Source organism: Cyprinus carpio, chromosome B1 (assembly GCF_018340385.1).
Source record: "Cyprinus carpio isolate SPL01 chromosome B1, ASM1834038v1, whole genome shotgun sequence".
Classification (NCBI taxonomy): Eukaryota; Metazoa; Chordata; class Actinopteri; order Cypriniformes; family Cyprinidae; genus Cyprinus; species Cyprinus carpio.
Window position 1 is genome coordinate 28753253 of NC_056597.1, and position 23317 is coordinate 28776569.

Genomic DNA, 23317 nt, shown 5'->3' on the forward strand with positions numbered 1-23317 from the left:
ATGCTAAATGATGATTATCTCATTAATTGCTCGTCAACATGCAATAGCAGTATAGAATTCTTCAAAACATCTTCATGATTCAACTGACTAAAGGAAGAATTATAGTTAGGTATGATGTAAGGGGGAGTAAATTATGAAAGAATGTTTATTAATCCATTCATTCAAGGGTAATAGTGAGGAGAAAATGCAATCATTAAAGGCACTGTGGAGGACTGGAAGCAGCTGCTATGCCAGCAAGCTTCAGATTCATTCGTGGTCAGTGGCTTGCGATTTGCTTTCCTCTTTTTCATTGTCTCTTATTTGTGACTCAGTAATCGTACAAGCATTGATCTCATTTGGAGATAAAGTATCATTAGGCATCGGTCACATTCTTTTGTGAATGTTTTATTATTCATGCTTTCACAGTTTCGGCATGTTATGCCTTGCTCAATTTTCTGGTAAACAAAAAGGACACACCAATGACAGTTTAACAATTATAACAGCTTGAAGCTGATACAGCTGAAAAAAATGCAAATGTAACTAAAATGACTAAAAGGAAGACATAATTAACTGTTTAGGAAACATATATATCCAATTCACAGTAGTGTTTTCTATAGTATAATTATGTCATGTGACATTGCAAAACATTGCAAAACAAAACAAAAAAACAGTACAACTGTGATGAGGAGAAGTGTTTCTTGAGCCATTAATCAGCATATTAGAATGAATTCTGAATGATCATGTGACAGTGAAGACTGGAATAATGGCTTCTGAAAATTATGCTTTGCCTTCTCAGGGGGAAGGGAATTTTTTTATTTTTTTTATTTATTTTTTTTCACTATATTTCTCATCAAATACATGGAACAATGGTGAGCATGAACGGCATTTCAACATTTGAATGATGGCTGTGAATAAGAGAAACACAACATGTGTATTGTACAGAGGGGGAGTGAAATTGAATTGCGAATGTAATGTAAAAAAAAAGGTACAATTTTGATTTCCTGTTTACTTTAAAATGTAGTTTGATGACCTCATAACAGGCATAGATGCATTGAGGACCTCATAATGGGCACCTTGACAACAGTCATTCACCATTTCCTGCTGCCTGTAATGAATCAGTCAATCATTTTTCCCAGCTCTCTGTCCGTTTTTTCCTTCCTTTACTTTGTCATGGCCCTTCCATCATTTCACAGTGTGATGGACAGGAGACGGGGGTAATCTCAGGGACACTGACAGCCATGTCAGGCACGCTGGCAAAGCCATTTAAACACTGCCTTTTTGTTAATGGCTGTCTCAGGGCAGGAAGGAGATGGAGAGGGCAAGTGATGGAAAGATCAGAGGAGAAAGAAAGAGAGAGAGAGAGAGAGAGAGAGAGAGAGAGAGAGAGAGAGAGAGGAGGAAAAGAAAAAAGACAACTGTGGGGATGTCCTCCTAGGTGAGCTTCCGTGCACACATTTGAATTTGTAGGGGACACACTGGCATGTTCTCTGACAGCTTGAAATGTACATCCACGGGATCTCTGAGAATGCTCTGCTATTAAGATGCATTTCTATCCATTTGCGTTTCTGGAAATGCCATGGTTCGCACCTCTGATGACGACAATGTGTTGACTTTCCTGATGAATTCTGCCGCTATGGAGTATAGTTCGCTCACACCACCCAAACCCACATGCAAACAGAAACAAAGTAAATGGCACAAAGCTACCAAGACATATTTGACTCTGAAAATGTCAAAGTAATCAATAGATTGGATGGTTCTGAGCTGCAATAAATACCATTTCACAAAGCAGTGTAAGTTGACCCAGAAGAGCTTACAAAGCTACTAATGCAAAACTCATGACTGCGTATCATCATAATATAAATCACTTTACTGATATTTATTCTTAATTTACAGACTTTATTGACTATTAAAGATCAAAAGGTTTAGGGCAAAAATGTTGCAAATTATTTTAAATAACTGTGCAAATAACTGTGGTCATCTTTATATGCATTTTACACAGAATACACTGATCAGATTTCTCATGCAGTAAAAGCCAACCGACAAACAGGCAGACATAACCACACTACTTAAACCACATTTAACACACCTGTTTTTGTAGATAACTGAATATAATTGCAACAGTTAGGCTGATATTTCTTATTTCTTAAATACAAGTAATAGCAGAAATTAATATTAAGTCTGGGAGTTTGTCCTAGATCTCTCAAATTAACATATTTAATGTAAACAAGGACAGGGACAAATACACAGGACCAGTTGGTATTAAAACTAATTGTATATATATATATATATATATATATATATATATAGTATATATATATATATATATATATATATATATATATATATATATATATATATTATAGATATATATATATATATATATTCGACTAGTCGATTTGTCGACTAATCGACTAGTCTACCTCAGTGCTCTGCCATGACGCTTTAAGCTTGACGTCGACTAGTCACTGGTCATATAGAGGGCTCAACAGAATAAGAAATCTTTGAAGGACTTCCACATTTACTCTTCATTTCCAAACAGTTAAAATGACTAATAAATGCATAATCTGAAAGCGCTCCACAAGACGTGTGATTACATTACTGGATGCTCAAAGTTGAACGGGAGGATGCACGTATTACTTTTTTTGTCAGTCGCTTTGGTGTGTTTCTCGAATCATCCTTAATATTTGCAAAAAAGTATGGCAGTTTTCAAAACAATTTGTACAAACAGCACCACACAATGGATTACCTGCAAAAGCATGTAACTTACTCAAAATCTTTAGTTCATCTCTCAAAAGTAAGTGTTTAGTAAGTGTTTAAGTGTTTTTTTTGCACCCTCAGATTCCAGATTTTCAAATATTGTCCTATCCTAATAAACCATATGTGAAAAAAAAAATCACATATCAGTCCCATCAGAATGAAAAGTCCTTGTGTCATTGTTCACAAACAAGATAGTTAAAATGCTTAGTCATGTTGTCAATATTACAGTGTACCTGATGAAAGTTATGGCAACAGTTAGGATGACAGTTACTGTACTGAAAAACAGAAGGCTGCACTTCTTATGTACGCCATATATCCATTTCAAAAGTACAAATTTACACATTACTGTATGTGGGATATTGACTGAAAGAGACTGGAAAGGATTCACAGTTACACTTTACTAGTGGTCTGACAAAAAAATAAAAAAAAAAATAAAATAAATAAAAACATAAAAAAGACACAAAACCCCCAAACAAAACAAACAAAAAACTTACAACATCATTGTGACAAAGAAAAGACAAAGAAATATGGGCACAGAGGCGAAAATACAAAATTAGAAAGGCAAACACTGAAAACACCATAATGAGTATGAGGAATTGCAGTGCAGTCTGTTTACACCTCTTGTGTTGTACTCTGTCTATATATTCTTTCCAATTGAAGGTTCATGAGATGCACCTTTGAGCTATTTTAGAGAACTGGTTTATCATTGGTTTATCTACATTCTCTTCATTAGTGAAAGTCAAGGTTCTCATGTACAATTCATGGCAAATTTACAAAAAGTCTATTAGAAATGTGTAGAAAATATGCTTGACAGTTTATGCTTGACAGTTGTCACAGAAAACTGTTGCACAGAGAATTTCATTTCTGATCTGAGAAATGCACCAAAGTGACCGAGAAAAGCTGTAAACAGCTTATTGTACAGGTAAGTTAATTGCCGTTCTAATCTAATGTGCTTCTGAAATGTAACACACACACATATGTTACAGACAGTAGCTTGTACAATACATCACTCGCAGATTGTGTGTACACAGAATCAATTCAGCACGGAAATGTGATCTCTGAAGTTAACCTGTGGCAAATTCGATTGAATGGGTATGATTTGGAAAGACACACACATCTTAATAAAACAGCTGATAATGCATATCAGAGCAAAAACCAAGCCCTGAGGTCAAAAGAACTGCCTGTAGAGCCCAGAAAGAGGTTTGCGTCGAGCCATACGTTCAGAAAAAAAATCTGCTTCACTGAAGGTTTACAAAAGCATGTAGTCTCTGTTAACATTTACACCTCAGAGGATCCTGGGTATAACACATTCAAAATACTTACACCAGAGTAGATATTTATGAACAGAAGCTTAGTTACATTCATAAACACAAGCATGCTTTGCATGTAGGCCTATACGATATATATAGTTATAAACATATTTGGCTATATTCATGAAAAGAGAATAGCCTATCTCAGTAAAGTTTTGTCTAACCATTCTTACTGACATTAGGTTAGCAACAATATTTTTTTATATATCGTATTGCTGTTTATGTTATATAACATAAAAAAAAACAACAACAACAAAAAAAAAAACATCCTGGCATGGTGAGACATTTAGATGCTGTGAATGAAACTTTATAATGTTTCACTTGATTATACATTTAGTCAGGAATTATAGTTATGTGAAAACTCATGTTTAGGATCTCTGCTTGATCAAGCATCAATAATCCAAAGCTTCTTGAGGTGAATTCTTTCTTATTTGTCACAGCAAGTCTTTTCTGCTGTGAATTCAGTCTCATTCCTCTCAGCGCGAAGTGCAAAGTAAAATGTAAAATATTCGCTGCTTTGTTTGTTGTTATGGGGCGTTTACCCGCGCAAGCTTCACGTGGATCATTATAATGCCAATAGCGCGCTTGGCGCGTTGGCGTGGTCGCATTAGATATAATGAAGGGAGACGTGAAAGACTGGACATCACGTTGGTTTCATATGGATTACGTTATCACAGAATATTTGTTTTTGGTAGCACTTGCTTAGTTTAAAAGTAAACATGTCAAGCTTTCTATAGATATATATATCTCATGTCTCTGTGTTGAGTATTCACTGAGTTACAGTTCATTTTAATGACGTGTTTCTAAATGAAGATCACCGCAGACCAAGGCTGCAGACAGCGCACTCTGTTTGTTTTCTTTATTCAATAAATTCACAAAGTTTTGTTGTTATTATGTGTGTATACAAATAAAAGTAGACCCTTTACAGATTCGATTGATGTATTGCTCTTATCTGTACGATCAAAACTGAAAGTGTAATTTAAGTTCTTTTTGGTGTTATCAGGACAAGATGCCTCAAAATGCATATTTGCGTTAGTCAGCCCCAGAGGGTTAATGGAAGAAGTTCGAAACAACCAGGACTCTTCCTATAGCTGGCCTCCTGGCCAAACTGAGCAATTGATGGAGAAGGACTTGTTTAGTGTGGTCACCAAGACGCTGATGGTCACTCTAGTTGAGCTCCATGATCATATGTGGACATTGGAGAAACCTACAGAAGGACAAATACCACTGCAACACTCCATCGATTTGGGCTTTATGGCGGTGTGGCAAGCCTCAATCCTCTCTTCTGTGATGACACATAAAAACACACTTAGAATTTGCAAAAAAGCAACTTAGGGACCCTAAGACTGTGAGGAATAATATTCTCTGGTCTGATGAACCTCAATTCCAAGCATCCTGTTTGAAGGAAACCAACTCTGCACATCACCTGCAGAGTACCATCCCAAAAGTAAAGTGTGCTGGTAGCAGCCTCATGCTGTGGGGCTGTTTTACAGCAGCAGGGACTGAGGGACTCATCAGAGTAGAAGAAAATCTCAATGCACCAACATATTGAGATAGCCCTAATGAAAACCAAGTCCAGAGCATTCAGAACCTCAGACTGGGCAGAATGTTCATCTTCCAACAGGACAGTGACCCTAAGCACATAGCAAGAGACGTTTATAGACAACTCGGTGAACATCCTTGAGTGGCCCAGCCACAGCCTGGCCTTGAATCCAATCAAATATTTCTGGAGAAACCTGAAAATATGCGTCTGCCCCAATCCAACCTGAAAGAGCTTGAGAGGTGAAGAATGACAGATAACTGCAAAATGCTGATGAGCAAAGCTCGTCGCATCAAACAAAAAAGACTTGAGGGTGTAAAAGTGCTTCAGCTAAATATTTAGTTAAGGGTATGAATACTTATGCAATGTACACATTTCAGGTTTTTTTAAGGTTTTTATTTATTTATTTATTTATTTTTTTTTACGAAGTTGTGACAATTCTGTTTTTGCTTTGTCAGTATGGTGTATGGAGTGTAGACTGATGTGGGAAAAAAAAACTAATTTAAACTTAACAAAGCAGCAACATAAAACGTAAATAAAATGAAGGGGTATGAATACTTTTGCAAGTCGACAGACAGACAGACAGACAGATAGATTAAAATAAATAACTATTTAAAAACTGTATTTTGTGTATAGTCAGGTTACCTTGTTTTATGTTAGATTGCATATTTATTTTTTAAACAATTTTGTATGGTGTATTCTAATTACAATTAACCTATGTTATAAACATCTCCCAGCTCCCAGAAAATATGTGTTGCACAGGTACTCAATGACCCCTCACTCTTATTTACTTCACATTTATTAGTTTAAATGTAGTTATTGAGTGGCACGTGGCCCCTGGCAGTAATTAGTAATTAAAAACTGAGAAGCCTTTCTGCATCAGGTCAGCAGTATCAATAATCCACACACAAACATGCAGGTCTACATGTATAACACTTAAGGATTAGACACGGATCTTAAGTTTTTTTTTTTTTTTTCTTTTTCATTAAATAATGATTGCAATAATATAATTAAAAACTGCTATATATTATATCACACAGAGTCCTATTACATGAACAACACAGCATGAATTACAGTGTGATGCACAGCTGAATAGGCTGTGATTAAGAGCTAATGAAAATCCCAGAATAGGGATGGAGGGTGAGAAGTGTCAGGTGGAGAGGAAGAACTCAGCCCATATGCTAGACCTCATATTCTTTAATTAGTCTACAGGCTCATCACTCAGAGGCCCAACTGTAAGCCTGATGCTCCCATTTCTGACTGAGCAAGTGAGTGCATGTGTGTGTGTGTGTGTGTGTGTGTGTGTGTGCACTCAATCTCACTTATGGAATAAACACATACTCTAACACCTGGACGATGGCAAGGTTACCGTTTCAGAGTATCACACTTAACCCTTGTGTGGTGTTTATATTTTTGTTACTCAACCAGTGTGCTTGGGTCTTGTGGACTCGCTGCAGTTTTTTTTTTAATTCAACACAATCAAAAATTATATGTTAAAATACTCAACAGATGTTTACTTCATCCCTATTACAAGTAATATAAACAGCATATATGGTCAAAATTTACCCTTTACCTTTGTTAGATCACGTTTAGTGATACAAGTGCTACAAACTTGTGTGGGAATGGCAGGGGCAGAAACACAAAACTCACACTTACACTCACACTCTTGCAGATTCTCTTTTTCTCTGTTTTTTTATTTTTTTATATGTATTTGTTTGTCTCTGAATTGGACCAAACTTGTTGCACTGTAATGTTTTGACACACACACACACACACATACTAATAGCAGGCCCAGACAATAGGAGAACAGAGTGAAGGTACACAGGACCTATCCACTCTTTTATTAGCTCAGGGTAAAAATTAGTTCTAATATATGTTCTTCTTCACAGAAAATGAGCCATGGCCAATGAGTCTGAGTTTAAAAAAATAATTAATAGTGTCATTTTTCTTTTGATAAAAAGTGAAAACGGGTCCCACAGACTTGAACACCATACAAAGGTTAAGGATAGGCTGAAGATAGGTTGTGCTCACTGAAGCATGGTGGGTGGCTAAGATTATCTGTGATGAGTTATTTGAAAATCAGTTTAGAGTTAGCACCTTATCTTGGAGGCTAAGTAAGATGTATGGCAGTGAAAAGCACAAAGAACAAAAGTGATTAGGTGAGAAAGAGATTCCGGTGGGTGGGAAATGTTGCGAGTTTTATTGTAGTACTTGTTTTCTATGGCACAAAAAGGGGGGTGGGGGTGGGGGGGTCAATAGAGGATTCAAAACAGAAACCTCTATTGAACCACATTCAGACTGCACTTTTGGTCTTTCTGGAGGCATTTCTACACTATAAATTAAAATAACTGACAACATGGTCTAGACAATATGTTAAACCTAAACAGCTGAACTTATTAACCATACCAATGAATTAAAATAAAGCAGAAATGATCTTCATAAATTCAACCTCTAGAAAATCATAAATTCAACCTCTAGTAATATGATTAAATGGCTTATCACTTTTGACCAACAGGTGGCGCTGCAATCCATTCATCTTAGTGTGTTCTGTGTGAGGTGACAATGGCAGACACAAAGTTTGTTGTCATTATCTCAAAGCTTCGCAAAGATATAGCCTCAGACTCATTTTGGCACCATGCCTAAAATTTGTAACGGTGCTGTACAAAAATGATTTTATCACTCGACACAAATGCATAACTTTTTGTCAGCACAGTCTGAAGATGATCTGACTCGATTTTGGTAAAAATCGGACCAACAGTTGAGGAGGAGTTAGTAAAAGTAGGTGTTTTAATCAAAATGGCGGACAGGGAGTTCAGATTTCCTAAGTAAAAAATTGGTATGTATGTTGTCAGCACGACCCAAGGAATATTTTGAGACCAGTTTCATTACAATAGCCTAATGCAATCAAAAGTTATTAGCATTTTTGGAAATTTCATAATCAAAGGTTAATGAATGGTTTATTACTCTTGGCCAATAGGTGGTGCTGTTACCAAATTGATGTGCCATGGTCAGTGTGAGGTGACAATGGCACATACAAAGTTTGTTGTAAATGTCAAACATTTGCAGAGATACTGCCTTCAGATGCAGTTTGGTATCTTTCCAGCAAATACGTTCATGCGCTAAATGAAAGCCATGTGTCGACACGAAATCCAAAACTTTTTGCCAGCTTGGTTGGAAGATGATCCAAGCTAAATTTGGTAAAAATCGGACCAACAAACTAGGAGTTCAAAAAAGTAGGTTGTCAACAAGAATCAAAATGGTAGACAGGAAGTTCAGCCAATATTGGTAAAATTGGTATCAGTGTTCTTGTCATGATCCAAGGAATCTATCAACATCAGTCCAATTACAATAGGTTAATGTAAGCAAAAGTTATTTGCATTTTTCTAAATTTCATTATAACTGTTGACCACAAGGTGGTGCTGCCCCAAAACTTTTTGAGAACCATGAGGGTATGGAGCCGAAGATTTTTGTAATTAGTTTTGTAATGATACGCTAATGCATTCGTAAAATACAGCATTTTAGAACATAATTCAAAATGGCAGATGCCCAAAATTGCTGACATGGGAAAACTGGGTATCATTCGATTCAGCATGATGCACAGAATCTAAAGAGACCAGTTTTGTGATTTTTGGCCAAAAATATTCAGAAATTATGAGCAAAAATATGGATTTTTCATATGTCTCGGGTCATGCTTGTTACAAAACACACCAAGTTTGGTCTCAATAGACCAAACCGTTGCAGAGATATAGCATCAGGTCCACTTTTGCATGCTTTTCATAGAATTTGTTCACGTGCTATTAGGAAATGGTATGAATAATCAACTTGAATTCCTTAATTTTTTTGCCAGCGTGGTCTGAAGATGATCTGGTTCAATTTTCATGACAATCTGTTCAACGGCCTAGGATGAGTTAGAAAAAGCAGTTTTTACGAACAATTGAAAATAGCAGCTAATAGCAACTAATAACTGAACCTTACGATTTTTGAATTTTGGTGTCCTTTCGACTTGGCATGAGCCAAGGAATCAGAGAAAAAAAAAAATTTAATTTTGTGGCTTATGTACGGAGCCCCGCATATGACATGCAAGAAAAAATAAATAAATTGTGCGCACGATTAACTAATCCGTTCCCTCAATGTACTAAAACGTGCACACGATTACGATTGCGTTCCCTTGATTTACTATTGCGTTCCCTCGATTTGATCGAGGGAACAAATTAGTAAATCGTGCGCACAATTTATAAATCGAGTGAACGAAATAGTAAATCGAGGGAACGCAATAGTAATCATGTGCACGTTTTAGTACATTGAGGGAATGAATTAGTAAATCGTGCGCACGATTTAGCCTACTATTTTTTCCTGCATGCCATGTGTGGGGCTCCGTACTTATGGTTCAAAAGTTATTAGCATACAATTTTTGAAAGTTTAGACAAGTGGTGGCGCTAGAGAGTTTGAGCCAAATTTGCTATGGTAACTTTTCTCACTGTCCTCTATCAGTGTGCCAAATTTCACAACTTTCCCGCAAGCGGTTCTATGGGCTGCCATAGACTTGTGGTGGAAGAAAAAAATCATGCTTACGTATACAATAGGTGCCTAAGCACCTTCGGTGCTTGGCCCCTAATAATGATGATGATGATGAAAATCCTAAAACAAAAGTATGTATGTATATATATATATATATATATATATATATATATATATATATATATATATATATATATATATAATAAAACAATACCACACTGGGTTAACTGTCCATCTGATTCATACTGCCTACAAACACAGCAAGCACTTTTTCAGTCTGAGCAACTCTAATTTGATTGAGAACTTCTGGGGTGGGGTGAACCATTTTCTTTGGAGATGCTCGTGCTTGCACTTGTTTGGTTGGTACAGTGAGCACCTTCTAGGAAAAGCTAATTTCCAAACATTTGCAAGGCTACAAACATAGTGGCAATGCTGATGCCACCACAAAAGTACAGTACACGCAGTCCAAAACCCTTCACTAGACAATATTCTAAAATGTGTCAAAAAGTAGCAGAGTGATATCATTTGTACACTACTTGTCAAAGTATGGGATCACTAATTTTTAAATGCTTTTGCATTGCTCACCAAGGCTGCATTTATTTGAGCGAAAAAAATAAAAATAATTTATTATTCTGAAATATATAAAAAAAAAAAAAGTTTCTAATTGAATATATTTTATGATGTAATTTATTTTAAAAAAGCTGAAATTCAGCAGCCATTAATCCTGTCTTCAGTGTCCTTCAGAAATCATTCTAATAATCGATTAAAACATTAAGCCAATAGATATAGCCAACCATTACCAGCATATGTTGAGGTAGATACAGCTGAGAGAATTAATGTGCTGTTAATGCAACATCAGTTTTTGCTTTCACTTTCTGTAGTGAATAAATATTTGCAAATTGCCTGTGTTTCAGTATCACGATGCATCACGATTATATCAAATTTATTTTGTGTATTTTTATTAAATTATATAAGAATATCAAAAAATATCTTAATTTTGTTCCGAAGATGAACAAAAAGATCTTATGGGTTTGGAATGACATGAGGGTGAGTAATTAACAACAGAATTTTCATTTTTGGGTGAACTAATCCTTTAATGCATGCTTTTTGGATGGTGTAGCGGAACTGAACTGAACCCTAGTGGCCAAACTAAGCTGACCAGACTGTTTTCTGACAGTCCAACGTCTGGCTACACAAGGGCTAAGGGGAAGACTGTCTCCCCCGTGGCAGATTGAAATAAAACTCACACAGTGCTGTCAAGTGGCAGGATGGAGAAAGAAGGAAACCGATAAAGAAAGGGGAATAAGGAGAGTAATAAAGGAGTTGGTGAGATGGCGAGTGCAGCGCTAACACTCACTAACCTCTCCCGACCTTTTACACACCAGAAGAACAAGGTTCAGAAAATTGAGCCTGTGCCGCTCGCCTCTAGTGGCATGGCCATCCACACTTCTCCATTTAGTCTAGCCTAACTGAAGAACCAATCAATACTCTTTCTCTTTCCCTCTCTCCTCCGAGACACCTTTCTGCACTCAATGGACGGGGAGGGGATTTGCTGTGAGGGAGTGAGGAGGCAATGAGAAGGTGGAGGGCCACAGACAGCTGGTGATTCCCCCTGTGAGAAGCAGTCATCAGATTAGAAGAGGTGTGCGAGAATTCAAGAGGAGGGTTGCGGAATAGCCTGATAACCCTTTAGAAACTACAAAAACACACATCGGCTGATGTTCGCTCCTGCTTCACCTGAAATTTGCATGTAACTAATTTGCAAGCAAACATATCCGCCACTGATGAGTGATCCAATCGCTCTTTCCTCTGTAAAACTGTATTATTTCAAATGTAATTAATTTTGTTATTAAGAATTCCGGCACCGTCTGTCTGATTTTTGATTGTGTGAGCAGTAGTATTCTCTCATTTCTCAATGTGCTGCCTCGCTCCTTAGCGGGACACAAGCAGGCTTGGTTGTTGCCTGGGCAACAGGATGCGGCGAGCAAGGGAAGCTGATTAGACATGCCAGCGCAGTCCGAGGCTGGTGGGGTGATTGTAAAGCCATTTCTCTATTTCTCCCTCTCGCTCTCTCTCCTTAGAGACAAGGCCATCAGGAAGGCTGGAGAGAAGCCAGCGCAAAGGTCCTCTTCTCACTCACCAGATCCTGGTCATGCGGTGCAAGCTAAAATCACTCCAAAATACTTGTCTTTCACTTGGTTTCCTCCCTCTCGGATTATTTGCAAATGCAGGGGAAAAATCACACCACACATGCATTAATTGAGAATGTTGACTGACAGCAAATGTTTCTGATCACTGATATACACACACATATATATATATATATATATATATATATATATATATATATATATATATATATATATATATATATATATATATATACATATATATATATATATAACAAGAATTAATTTTAAAAATACATTTTAAGCATCAAGTGAATTAATAGGTTTTTTTTTTTTTTTTTTTTTTTTTTTTTTTTGCCTGGGCATATTCAAGAGGAGGATATAAATCAGTCAGAAAAAAGTAAAAGATTGTGAATACTTAACAGCTTTAATGAGGGAAAGAACTACAATCCCACAAAGCACTGCAAATAACAATCTAATAAAAATGGTTATGAAATATAAAACTATTCATTTAAAGCTGATGATTATATCTATAGAACAAATATATTTTATTATTTTTGCATAGATATATTGAAGTATTTTGAAAGCAAAGTCATTCACAGTGCTTCATGGGAGGGGGTGTTCTCTGCAGAGCTTGAACAGCTTTTGCACAGGATCATGGGAAATGTAGTATTTCCACCACAATTCCACTGTTAAACACAATAATGCAATAATGAGAACAGATGGCTTTAACAAAATCATATACCATCAATAACTTCAGAGCTCTCAACAGGTTGTCTTTAAAGATTCATAAGTTGTCATTAGAAATAAATTTGTCTATGGAGAAAATTAATTTTTAAAGTTTTTATTTCAGGAACCCGACTTCCACACTTTATAAATTTACCAGCCAATCAGCTTGTTTCATTTATTTGCCAAAGTCTATTTTTACTAACATATGGCTCTTGACAAGTTTGGATGCCATTCACAAGCACACAGCTACAGTATATCCACTGCAATATATGAACTTCTTTTTAATGAATACATTACTAAATTGCCCTGAATAACCTTTGATTAATTTGTCGTAGTGCTAATCAGCAATTATGGCCCTCGACTGGTAACCACATTTGGAAAAATGTACTACAAATTCCCCTGTGACTAGCAAGGAAACCTAAAATAAATTGAAATATTGGCAGATCTCACTAGGGAATCAAGCATCACTGCGTAGGCACATTCATGTCTTTGTGGTTTTGCTAAAAAGAAAATGAAAGAGATTACCATAGAGGTACACTATAATAAGAATGGAGTACGTCACTGCTGAATGTACAAGTACAATGGATTTCTTTCTTTGCCATATCCTGGTTTTGTAGCTTCTAGAAGGATTTGGAGCTGTCACAATGACTGTAAAGTGTTCGATTAGAACACTAGAGTCCTGAGAGTCTAGAGTCTAGAGTCCTGCCGAGTAAGTTGTTGTGCTATTCGCTTGCAGAAGCTTCACCTGCATCGACATCGACAGCACAACTATTTTCATTCAGATAGTTGACATGACACTCCAAGCAGTGTCAGCAGTGGCCTGCAGTATGGCAATGCATTTTTCGAAATTTTGCATATAATTACTATGCACACAGTTGACTTCATATTAATTTAGAGAAACAAGACAGATAGACAGACAGACAGACAGATATAGATAGACAGATAGACAGATAGATAGATAGATAGATAGATAGATAGATAGATAGATAGATAGATAGATAGATAGATAGATAGATAGATAGATAGATAGATAGATAGATAGATAGATAGACTTTGATGCACACTTGTATCCATTTCTCTGATTGCTTAAAACAAATGATAGGAAAGTAAAGGTAAGAAAAAGTGGTAGGTGAGAGAATGAGCAGAAAATGTACACCATAACTCAGTTGTAAATAAATAATGGCATACGTGAATAGAAAAACAGAGTTTGACACCCACAGTGGTGCTTTATTGCTCTGTTTCGCTCAGGCATCTTCCCTTTTTCTTGCATTCTTCCCTTTTGCTTTGGCTGAGAAAATAACACAGTGGAGAAGATCGCCCTCTCTGTCTTTATCAGTGTACTCAAAGGTATTTCAGAGACACTTACTGATACAAATATGTAATTAGTCTTTCAATAAGGGTCTTTAAATAGCCCATGAACCAAAAATAACCTGACATATGTTAACCACTCCTGATATGAGCACACTGAGAAAAACAATGTATTTTATTCTGCACTGTTCTCATTATGATGACAGACATCTCGGGTCACCTGGAGAGTGCGGGGTTAATTTTGCTCGCTCACACCCTTCATCGCATTGATTTTTCTTTATCAGTTAAGCCGGTAACACAGACTCATTAGGAACGTTTAAAACACTGATGTTAAGGCTAATTGAAGACTCACATTTTACCTATCTGCTGAGATTTGGGGTGCTGTAAGATTGTAAGTATGTTTTGTTTTCCTCTGAATTTCCTCTGAAAGAATGAACAGGTGGGTTTTGTTAAGAACAGGACCTGGTAAGTATTCAGCATATAGTGTGCATTGACCTTTACTGAGTGCTGACATCCTCATGCATGGTCAAGCGCTGAGATTTTACCCTCTACAGCTACATTGAAATTAGAAACCTCACGTAACACATGCACACAGCCACATTCACAAACTTAAGGTCTCATTCCTACAAAGAATGAATGCGACTACATAAGCAAATGGAAGATATGATAAAAAATCTGTGCTCTAAACATACTGAGCTGCCTGCAATATCAACATTTTACCACATGCTGTTCAAAAAGTCTATGTTGCCATCAAAGATACCAGTATTTTGTAAAAATCCAATGCAGCACCACCTGTTTCCTTTAAAAAAAACGGCAATCCCATAATGCATTACAACAAGCTGAGTGGAAAACATTTCATTCAGCAAAGATAAAATTGGTCAAAAGTGACAGTAAAAAAATAATATTTCAAATAAATGCTGTTCTTTTGTAATCATAAAAAAGAAAAAAAAATCATCATCTGTTTACACAAATATAATAATAATAATAATAATAATAATAATAATAATAATAAGCAGCACAACCATTTTCAATATTACTAATAAGAAATGTTTCTTGAGCACCAAATCAGCATATGAGAATGATTTCTGAAGGATCATGTGACACTGAAGACTGTAGTAATGATGCTGAAAATTCAGCTTTGCAATTCGCAGGAATAAATTGCATTTTAAAATATATTAAAATAGATACCAGTTATTTTAAATAATATAAGTTCACAACATTACTGTTTTTACTATATTATTCTATATTTTACTATTTTTTTGGTCACAGTTCACTCTAAATAAAATAAAATTATTTTACCCAAATATTTGTGATTTATGTATTTCTCTGTTAAGCAACATCAAACAAAACCAGTTGTGACCAAATTGAGAGAGAGAGACAGATGTTGCACGGGAGCATAAGGCTCTCTCCATATTCAGTGGCAAAATTCAAGCTGACTCTTATCTCTACTAGAGATGAAAAAGAGAAAAATAAAAGATAAAAAGATAAAACATGTTTGCATGGTTAATAATTAATTGCGTATGGCATATTTCATCTTTAATGTGCATCACTGGGGGCTTACTTCACCCACACAACCCCAGAGGCATAACAGGAAGGACACAGAAATGACAGTGTTTGTGTGTGTGTGTGTGTGTGTGTGTGTGTGTGTGTGTGTGTGTGTGTGTGTGTGTGCATTATTAAACATTAACTTTATGAGTTAATAACTAGGATACACAGAAGGAGCAGAAGAACAGTCAAAGGGAAAGGATTTCATTAAAACAACTCCCATTAAGTTATTTTCTGTGTAGCACTAGAGTGCATCAGATGGGTTTCTGCATCACAGCAATGTGTTCTCAGGCTTGACAGAAACAGTAAATGATGGAGGAAATGGGGATGTGACACAGGAAGTAAGGAATTGACCGAGAGAGACAGAGAGAGAGAGAGAGAGAGAGAACTCAGTACAAAATGGTTATGGTCATAAGAACTAAAGAATACTTTTAAGCAAGCTGTCCCCTGACTGTTTTTTTGGTGGACATATTGAGAGGAGGGGCATTTCATTGGCAGTGTAGAATAAGAGTGATGAGTGAGCCAACATGAAGACTCTCCCCAACAACAGTCACTAAAAAATAAACCAACCCTTACACAACTTCACCATGGGAACCAGTGTTTCTGCCAAAAATAATAAAAAAGTATAGAAATAAAATTAAACCAGCATGATCAGCTTGCTACAACCAGTCAACATGTCAGCTAAGAATAGCTATTTACCTTTCTAAACAATCTAACTTGGACAAAACAACTACATAAATACACAAAAAAATAAATAAAATAATCAAATAAAACAGTAAAAATTTAATTAAGTAAATAAGTAAATAAATTATATATATATATATATATATATATATATATATATTTTTTTTTTTTTTTTACATAATTTAGAACATAGTTATTTGTGTTCGGATTCAGCCACTGCATGCTATTTTTGCAGTTACTGTACATAGTAAATCTTTCCACAATGGATTTTATAACTACAGAACAAAATAGCAAGGCAATAAAAAACGAGAGCACAAAAAAGGCAATAAATTTCACTGTGAAGCTTTAGCCCTGTCAAGAGGTCGTCTGGACATACGTGACGTGAGATCTTAGAAGAGAACAGCTACAGCTGCTGGTAGTTTGCTGGTTGGTACCCAGAGTCTGCACTCAGTAATCCGGGTCAGAACCGGTTTCAGTGGGCACAGCAGGCTGAACATGGTGCTGCCCCTCTCAGAAATTGATCTCGGCATGTCAGCCTGATGGAAGGAGCTGGAAGCTGATGCGCCGCACCGTGAGTCCTGCCGATGCAATCTTCTCTCTGACCTCCACACCATGCCAGAAAGTACAGTCTGGCCATACGTCTGTCTATGTGTTTGCCCTACAGTTGTCATTGAAACCACGATTTTACTTCATTTGACCAGTCATAAACAATAATCTAAACAAAATGCAATAGACAATTACATTCTTTTCTTAAACAACTTTTCCCTCCTGATGACATCACAAAGACCATGTGCAGGGTTAAAAATATAAGCTAATAACACAGCTCAATTTTAACTACTCAGTCCACACTGAATATTTCAAGTGACCCTTCACAAAGACCCACCCTCCTTAGTTACTGTTGCTATGTTCGACAAGCTACTGTATGCTGCTTTCACACCGTGTTCTCAAGCAGTGAAAAATACATTGCAGAGCAAAGAGGAAACTGACAACAGGCCTCAGCTTTAAATTTTGTCATCTTTTAAGAATTCAAACAATAAATACTGTTCTGTGGCTCTTTAATGTGTCATGACAGATCGCCTCATGCACGTAAAAATAATAATAATAATAAATAAAAATTGCGATATATGGGAGTTGTTTCCATTAGGCGTATTTTCAATTCGCAATTTCAAATTGCACAATTTGAAGGGTAATGGAAATGCGGCTAATGTGTGCAGTATGAATACAATCCAAACATATTTCTCTTGTTCTATTGCGTTCCTGCCAATCACAACTCTTTTCCCATGGCCTCGTGGTGTAGTAAAGTTTTCTATTTGATGTACATTTCAAAATCTAGCCATGTAGTATGTACTCCAGTTACTTTTTGCATGCTGTTTAATAAATTCAGATAAACTATTCTTCTCACGTATTATTTTCACCCACTTTATAGAAGGAAAGTCAGCATATTCAGAATTCAGCCAATGTTTTACTAGGAAGTATGTTATTACGGGATGTAAATGTGTCATTAAGATATGTGGTTGTGAAGTACTGAACAGCATCGTCGCACACCCTCACATTGACAAACCCACACAAACACACATCTGCTGATGTGTATCATTAGCGCCAGTGCTGAGGCTGGTCTTTGAGGGTGTTCTGCTCAAGCTAGCTGGAAAGCCTAATGAGCTAGCAAATAACAGCAGAGACACACAAGGAAACACACAAAAGCTGAAACACACACACTTGTGCTTAAAGAACTACAATGTGTGTGTTCTTGGCCGTGCATGGTGGTCTGCGGGCCTCACGCGGCATCTGGGAGAATCAGAATGGACAGAGGTGTTTATCTGCGCTTCCCTCTGCTGCACATGACCAAATCAAACGAGACGAAAAAGTTTCCTATTCTATAAAAGCGCTTTAGATCAATTGCGAGCATCCAGCCCACATCAAACCTGCTTTGCGCAGAAAGAGCAGAGAGAGAAAGAGAAAAAAGCAAGAAAGAGGAGGAGGGAACAAAAATCACAGGAGGAGACTACAATTTGGCAGCATGAGAAATGCCGCTTTCAATCCGCCGTTGGGTGGCACAGGCCTAAATACGAGCGACAGAGAAGTAAATGCAAAGTTTTGTCCAACAGAGAAATGCTCAAAGGTATTTGATCAAATGTAATTGAGGAAGAAGAGGAGAGGTTTTATTTTATATAGCATGCTTGATTTTGTTTATTTTCAGTGAGTGGATAACAGCACTAAATGTTATAATATTAAAGACGAATCCTTCTAATGCACCAGAGGGGTTTAAAAAGGGACATCAGAGAAAAAAAAAAAAAAAAAAAAAACTCGCTGATGTTTTGAGTGCTAGTTGCTAAGTAACCATCTGTATTCCTGTTTTCACAAGACTGTCAAACACATGCGAGATTTCAAACACATTCACCTCAAGTCCTATACATCATGCTATAATAGCGCTTCAGTGACAATCATTATAAAGCTCAGGGGTGATAGAAAGACAATAACACTTACCTTATGTTAGATCATTCAGACAGAGCAGCATGTGAAAAAGAAAGAGGCATATTACTTGCAGTGCAAATGAAACCTATAATTTGCAGTTAAAAAATACGGAAAGAAGGAGCACAAATTTGGTCACTGATGTGGGAAGCTTATTTGGTATTGAACATATTATACTAAGAGGAAAGCACACTTTGTAAAGTTTGTGAATTAGAATGAGCCACAATGGCTGAATAGGTAGCTAATTATCAAACTGCCTACAACTGGAATTTTTTTTTTTTAGGTATTTTTTCTTAATTTGTATGCAGACAGTGCTCTATATGCAAGACCATTTCCACTGTTTTGGGTTTGATAAAAAAAAATAGTGATTGTAGTGATTGCAACATCACTTCTACTAATACTGACTTTACAGTATATTATACAATTGTGACTTACATTCACATTTACATCTAATGTGTTACATCTTAAGTCATTGTTTATATCTTACAATGTGGCATCATTTCTTGTTTTACACTTTATCTCACATTTGCAACGTTTTATTTTTAAAACTGAGGCAAAAAAAAACAAAATTAGTTCTGCGCTTCAGCAGTTAACATTCAGACAGACGTCTATGGCTATTGTTGCATTTCACCCGGCATGAGTGTAGCATTTTAAACACAGCCATTAAACATAATAATAATAAATTTTTTAGAAACCATATATATATATATTTTTTTAATGTTTCAGGACCCCTATCCGTCTCACTGTTATTGATCAAAAGAATATCCCCTGGTCTTATACATAAAGTAGTTCAAATTGTTTGATCTCCAATTTTTATTGCAATTATACTGCATAAAAAAAACAGTCACACAAACAGTAGCTATAAAAAGTAGCAGTGGCTTTCTTTTCTTTCGACAATGGCACATGCATTAATGCATCGCCCAAACCTCACAGGCCACAATGCCTCACATACATCATCATTATCAACCTACATGAGCCTTAATGCTCGATTAATAAAACTCCCGGCCCTCCACTCTGCATGCACAGCTCATTCTTATGTTTCTGTAATGTACTTACAGCTGAACTGAAGCACAATATGTTTAGGTTAATTGTTCTGGGACTTCAGTGAGTAATCTTTAGATATTTAAGCAGAGAGGGTGGTGTTTAATTCAGGGATACCCCTTTCAAATGCATTGGAGAAGGCCGGTTTTGTCTTTGGGGAAGTGACATGACACATGTTGCCTCGGGCTGCATGGAGCCCTGAAAGTGATCCCAAGGTTTGCAATGGGTCATTACAGTTTTAGATTGTTTAATCCCAAATTGGTCTCTAACCTTCTAACCGCTTTTTTTTATATATCTGGCATAAATCAATGAAGGGCTAAGTTGCTGGCCTTTGATCAGCCAGATGAGGCGGATCAGAGCCAGAAAAACAGCCTTTCAAGACGGCCTTGAGGAGAGAAGTGAGGGGGTAACTCCTCTCAGTTCTTTTCAGCTCTCATAGTGCTTTACAATGATTTCATCTTTATTTATGATATGTAGGGTGAGTTTGTGTGTGGGGAACTGGTCCACCCATTCAGCTTTGTTCATTACCCTGCACAGCAGAATGAGCTGAAGGGAGTTTGACGGAGTGTTTGTGATGCTGTTGTGATTCATGAATATTTCCATGATTTTAGAAGCTTGCTTGCTTTGCTGCTGCATTGCAGATAAAACGAGTTCCTTTCCCTTTCTATTTCTCTTTATATGCCTGAGAGCTGGGGGAAAGAGAGACATCTATGAATTTCTGCACTTATCAAGGTTTCTAATGCTGATTAAAATGCAAAACATATCACTTTTTAATATGCTTAAAGAAAGGCCACACTTATTGTTGTTGGGTTATTAAAGATTTACTACTTTTTTAATTTTAGTCTTAGTGTAGTCTTTGTGTGAAGCTGTCAATTTAGTTTTTATTAGTTTTAGTCACGTTCATACTCTTTTTAGTCTAGCCTAGTTTTAGTCGACAAAAACTGATGACATTTAGCCTAGTTTTAGTCAATGAAAATTGTATCTTAGTCTCTTTTTAGTATTGTAATTCTATTTAACCCAGTCACTACAGTACAAGTACCTAGAAGTATAGACGAAACCAAAATTTTCTTTTAGCCAAACCCATTTCAAACAAGGTTATCTTATTATATTATTGTTACCTTATAGACTCAAGAATACATCCATTCCAGACAAGTTTTTTGTAACTTTCCGCATAGCTCCACATCCGAACATGTACGAGTTCAGGGCGATTCTAGCCGAACATGCACGAGTTCAGGGCGATTCCAGCCGAACATGCATGTCTGTGCTGCCGTTTGTGTGAAACAGAAGCAGTTTAATGTGAAGTTCAAACTCCATCAGGTGCTTTTTGACGGAAAACGTTTTTTTTTGGAGAAAAATGTTTGCATAGTTTGTCCAAGTACGTTTTATTTTTATTGTATAAAAAAGAATTAGAATTAATTTAGTTATTAATTATACACTATTTGCTTAAAGTTGTCTTGTGTTTGATGCGTAATACAGCCAATAGTTTAAGATTGTTTTAAGTTTGTACATAAAGAAATTATTAATTAATCAACTCATTCATCACAAGACTTGTACTGGCAAATGACTTCTCACCGGTGATTCCCGACGGTTTTAGAGGACAATTACTCCTCGTCGATCCCCTGTCATTTCAAAGAATAGTACAACGGCGAACACGACAAGTATAAAGCGTTGTCCAATCCCGCTTAACTTTGATTGTTGTCATCTTCTAAATAATGCCGCGAGTGGGACTTGAGGAAGTGACATCGGTCGCATCTGCGCAATGAGACACAGGAAACAGAAATACTGCAAAATAATAATAATAACGACTAAACTAAACGAAATAACGTTAAAACATTTAATTTCGTCTCGTTTTGTTCAACGAAAATGAAGAAACATTTTAGCATAGTTTTTATTTTGTAAACCACATTTAGTCCCTTTTTTATTTGTCAACAATATTGCATTATACATTTAATTATAGTCATCGTCACATGACCAGCATTTACGTTGCGTCTCGTCTCGTTTTTGTCACATGATAAAGGTTCGTTAACGACGATATTTAGTCATAATTCTCATTGACAAAAGCAACACTACATGGGTGGTGTGTGTGTGCTATTTTAAGAATATTTTTTGTGACTAAATAAGATTCACAAACATCAATCAACATTGTTACAAAAACACCTGCTGTACATTGTTGCAACATCCATCAAAAAGCAGTTTTAATTGGCACATAGATGAATATCTAAATGAACAGTGGCACTTACGCACTGCAGAATATGCAAAACAAGCCTAAATCATTGACATTGGGAAATATCTGAAATAGAAATGTACTACTGCAAAAGTTTGCGTGATGACCGTAATACTGCAATAGTTTGCTTGATGACCGTAACATTTGTTTGAGCTCTTTTAAACCTTTAAATTCCAAGTAACAAATGCATCCAGTCATCCTGCCTGAATAATCCTAACCCAACTGTGAGAGTAAAGTTTTACTGTGCAGCAAACAGGTCAGTAAAAACTCTAGTCTCAATCCATCCCCAGACCAACATCACAAGCAAACCTGAGTGTCAGACTACAGACAAATGTTAGAGAAGAAACAGCAGGAGAGATTGAGTGAAACAGCCATGGATGAAGTGCCGCAAACTGCCGATAAACGATGCTACTTCTGTTCAAATGGCTGCTATTTCTTACTACTGGTTTCTGGCGACTAGATTCTTCTTGAAAAAGAGAAAAGATTGATCTTCTACTTCCTCTCAAAATTTGTGTGTTGTCCACAAATGTACTGTAGATAACCAAGCATAAACAAATCAGATTAGAACAGCATCTCAACACAGAATCAAAGTGCATTTTTAGCTATATATAGACAGAGCAAAAACAAAAAAGAAGTTGGTATACGTAGTGTGCGAGCGAGTCCACAGCATTGTGGAACTTCAAGTAAAAGCATATTACTCCAATTCCATCAATTAGTTAAGTGACTTGCATATGCACTCCAGTGTGTCTGCGCCGTACAGATTTGGTGTGGGTGTTATCAAATGCTTGGAGCAGCCTCCATGTACTTTTCAGAAGCACTTCAAAAACAACAGAGAAAGAGAGGGGTTTAATCGTAATGGCATGGGTGATCTCCAGGGTATTTAGCAGGCCCAGTCATACTATTTATTGCTACAAACTATATGTATCACAGCACGGTTATGCATAATGGGAGTGGGCGGCACTTCAGGCAAAACTAATCTAATTCCTTCTTGACCCTTCGTGACATATATATGTTTCCGAGCCGTGTTCCAGGAGCTTAGCGAAGCATCCGACGAGGCCTTGCTGACAGGCATACAGTGATGTCT

At 36.6% G+C, this 23317-nt stretch overlaps 1 protein-coding gene across 3 annotated transcripts in view; it reads right to left on the minus strand.

Moving 5' to 3' along the window:
• LOC109048794 (catenin alpha-2) overlaps window positions 1-23317 on the minus strand; it is a 458387-nt gene that overhangs the window by 177170 nt on the left and 257900 nt on the right. Inside the window, exon 8 of one of the 3 annotated variants that reach the window (XM_042717150.1) lies at window positions 18855-18983. The exons of the other annotated variants lie outside the window; for them this stretch is intronic. Within the exon in view, the coding sequence (XP_042573084.1) occupies window positions 18918-18983 (66 nt within the window). The 3' untranslated portion in view covers window positions 18855-18917. Of the gene's footprint in view, window positions 1-18854; window positions 18984-23317 lie in introns of those variants that run through there. 3 annotated transcript variants of the gene reach the window in all.